Below are 3,195 nucleotides of genomic sequence, written 5' to 3' on the forward strand. Positions count from 1 at the left end.
TTCCTTTTATTCCTCTTCCCTTGTTTTGTTACGCACTTTTCACCTATGCTTTGTATCATTTTTGTTAGTTCCTCTGGCGTTCGTATGTCTTCTTTGTTTATTCTCCTTATTTCCTTAATGAACCTTTCTTTATTTATGTATCTATACTCCTTATTTCCTACTTCTTTTTTGTCTCTTCTTTCCCTTATTATTCTTTTATTCGCTGTTAGTATATATCTGTGATCACTAAGGGATTCTTCCTCTAGGACTCTCCAATCCATGTCTGTCACAACGCTATCACTTCCAAAAGTCACATCAATTATTGATTCCATTCCTGCTCTTTGCCAAGTTGGTGTCCCTCCCTTATTTAATGGAGTAAGGTCCATTGCCTCTGCCCATTCCATCAACAGTCTCCCTCTCTTGTCATTTTGTTTTGATCCCCATATTTTGTTCTTCGCATTAAAATCTCCACCCACTATTTTAACCCCCTTCCATCTTCCAATCTCCATCTGTAATTCTGTCAAAAATTTTTCATACTCCTCTATTCTACAGTTAGGCGTCCAATAACAGCTAACCACATATCCCCCCTGCAGTTTAACCCATACATATCCATTTCCCTCCCCATTCTCCTCTACTTCCAACTCCTCATTCATGATTTTTATTGCCGTTTTGTTATGTTTCCCCACGTACCATTCCTTGCTATTGCTTATTGTCCTAATGTGTGGTTCTGATAATAGTAATATATCCACTTTATTTTCTATTGCAGTAACCTCTGCCAGATCTTGTGCCGGTTTACTGCAATTGACATTTATTTGCAATATGTTATACATTTTTATTTCTTATTTCTCCCCCTTCTTTTTCTTCTTTTTTTCCTTTCTCTTCTTTTCCTATGTTCTCCCCGCTTTCTCGTTTATTTTTTATTTCCATTCTTGCATCCTGCAGTGCCTTTTGAAATACCCAGCACCTGCCAGTACCCGCTCTGTGACCTTCCCTACTACACAACAAGCAATATTCCTCATTTTCACAATCCCTCGCCTGGTGTCCACTTTCTCCACATTTATAACAACAATCCCTGTTATCCCTTCCTACACATTCCTGCTCTATATGCCCATACTTCCAACATCTGTTGCACTTTTTTATTTCAATTTTCCTATATATACCTGCTCTTACCATTCCTACTCTGATACTTCTCATTTCTTGTAATTTTTGTGCCATAATTTCTGTTGTATGAACTGTTATCGCCCGCGTGCCGTTTGTCATAGGTCTCAATGCGCTCATCTTAATGTCTTCCTCTTGGATCTCTCCGACTTCCCTTTCTATTGCTTTTCTCACATCCTCCTGATTAGTAAAAATGTCCAGCCCCTTTATATATATTGTGTGCGTAGTGTTTTTATTTCCTATTATCCTTATTTTCCCTTCTTCTATTTCTTCCATGGCTTCTTTCACTTTTTTTATTTCCGCTTCATCTTTATCCATTGTTATCAATACTTTCCCTTCTTTGGTTTTCCTTATTCCTATAATTGCCTTGTTTTCACTACTTTTCAATTTTTCTCTCACTTCCTCCATAGTTTCCTGGTAATTTTTTCCTTTGCTTTCTACTACTAATGCGTATGTCCGTCTCTCTTTTCTTTTTTCTTTATTTCTGTTTATTTTTGGTGTCTGTCCCCTTATATATATTTTTGCTGTTATTTTTGTCTTATATATTATCATTTCCATCATTTTCCTTAGGTCTTCCGGGTCCATACTAGGTATTTCGTGCAGTATCAGACATTCCCCCTCTTCACTGTTTTCCTTCACTTGACTTAATTTACTGAACAAGTCTTCCCCTGTATTTTTATATTTTATCTTAATTATTTTATTTACTATCTGTTCTCTTTTGCCCTTTATTTCGTATATTTGTTTGATAACACTCACTTCTTCCTCTATTCTTTTTAGTTCTGGATATTTTACCTTATATTGTTTTAAAACTTCCGTTGTCCAATCTTTATCATTTTCTCTTACCATCACTACTTTTACCATTCCATGTTCTGTCTCCGTTGGATCTCCATTCCTAACCTCTGTGTTTTTGTATATTTCCTCTGGCCATTTTCTATCCACCACCTCCATATAATCTTCGTACCTGTTAGTCTCTTCTATTTCATGAAGTTCTTCTTCCATTATTGTTTGTGTTACCACGCTTGTTACGTTTGGACTTTCCGTCATTGTGTCTGCATCAAACACCATTTTTTCACATTTGTCATACTTGTTTTCTTCTATCCATTGTTGTACATTTCTGCTATTTATTGCCATCATTTGTGCCTTTAGTTTAGATGTTATTACCTTTATTTCCCTCTTCGTGTTTTGCTCTATGTACCTTTCTAATTCATTTACTAGTTTTTTTGTTGCTTCCAGTGCCTCAGTCAAGATAAATGCGTCTATATTTTCCTTTTTCTTATATGCTGTTAACTCATTTTCATTTTTTTCATGTGTGTCTGTACTTGTGTCTAAGTCTATAATTTTCCTCTTCTTATTTTCTTGTATGCTCATAGATCTTTGCCTTCCAAACGTGTCTTTTATCCTATCAATTTCTGTTGTCCCAGACCTTCTTACCACACCCTTGGTTATACTTACTACACTTATCCCCGTTTGTGTCCAACTTCCTCCCTTCCTTTTTTCCTCTTTCCCAGTAGCTTGCAGATCATCCCTGGCCTGGCATTCCACCACGAGGTGTCTGTTTGTTTCAGTAGCTCTTCGACCGGAGGTGCCCTGAAACGGCAGCATCTCTCCAGTAGGCACTGGGGCTTCCGACTGCCCCTGTAGCTGTAACTGCAGGTCTTTTCTTCCCTCTTCCATGTTTCTTCTTTGCTGGTTTTGGTCCACGCCGGGTATCCCCCGGTACCCCAAATTATTGGGGCATTCCCCTATCCGCCACCTGGGGACGCGCCAGGTAGGAGACCAGCAACTCCCCCCGGTACACAACAAGAGTTCCAGTACCTACTCGAGATGGGTATCTGCCGACCCTCTAAAAGTCCTTGGGCTAGTCCACTGCATATGGTCCCAAAGAAGGCAACAGGCGAATGGAGACCCGTGGGAGATTACCGTCGTCTGAACGCGGCAACAATCGAGGACAAATACCCAGTTCCAAACTTGCACGACTTCACGCATTTCTTAGAAGGGAAGACCATCTTCACAACACTAGATCTCGTACGTGCATATCATCAAATCCCCGTCGATGAG

General features: G+C 39.2%; 1 protein-coding gene across 1 annotated transcript; it reads right to left on the minus strand.

Moving 5' to 3' along the window:
* Positions 1-801: 801 nt before the first annotated feature.
* On the minus strand, positions 802-2,811 carry LOC136415284 (uncharacterized protein PF3D7_1120000-like). Its single transcript, XM_066399803.1, has one exon. The coding sequence runs from the start codon at positions 2,809-2,811 to the stop codon at positions 802-804; it is 2,010 nt and encodes a 669-aa protein (XP_066255900.1).
* Positions 2,812-3,195: the final 384 nt, after the last annotated feature.

The sequence above is a fragment of the Euwallacea similis genome, chromosome 19, assembly GCF_039881205.1.
Source record: "Euwallacea similis isolate ESF13 chromosome 19, ESF131.1, whole genome shotgun sequence".
Classification (NCBI taxonomy): domain Eukaryota; kingdom Metazoa; phylum Arthropoda; class Insecta; order Coleoptera; family Curculionidae; genus Euwallacea; species Euwallacea similis.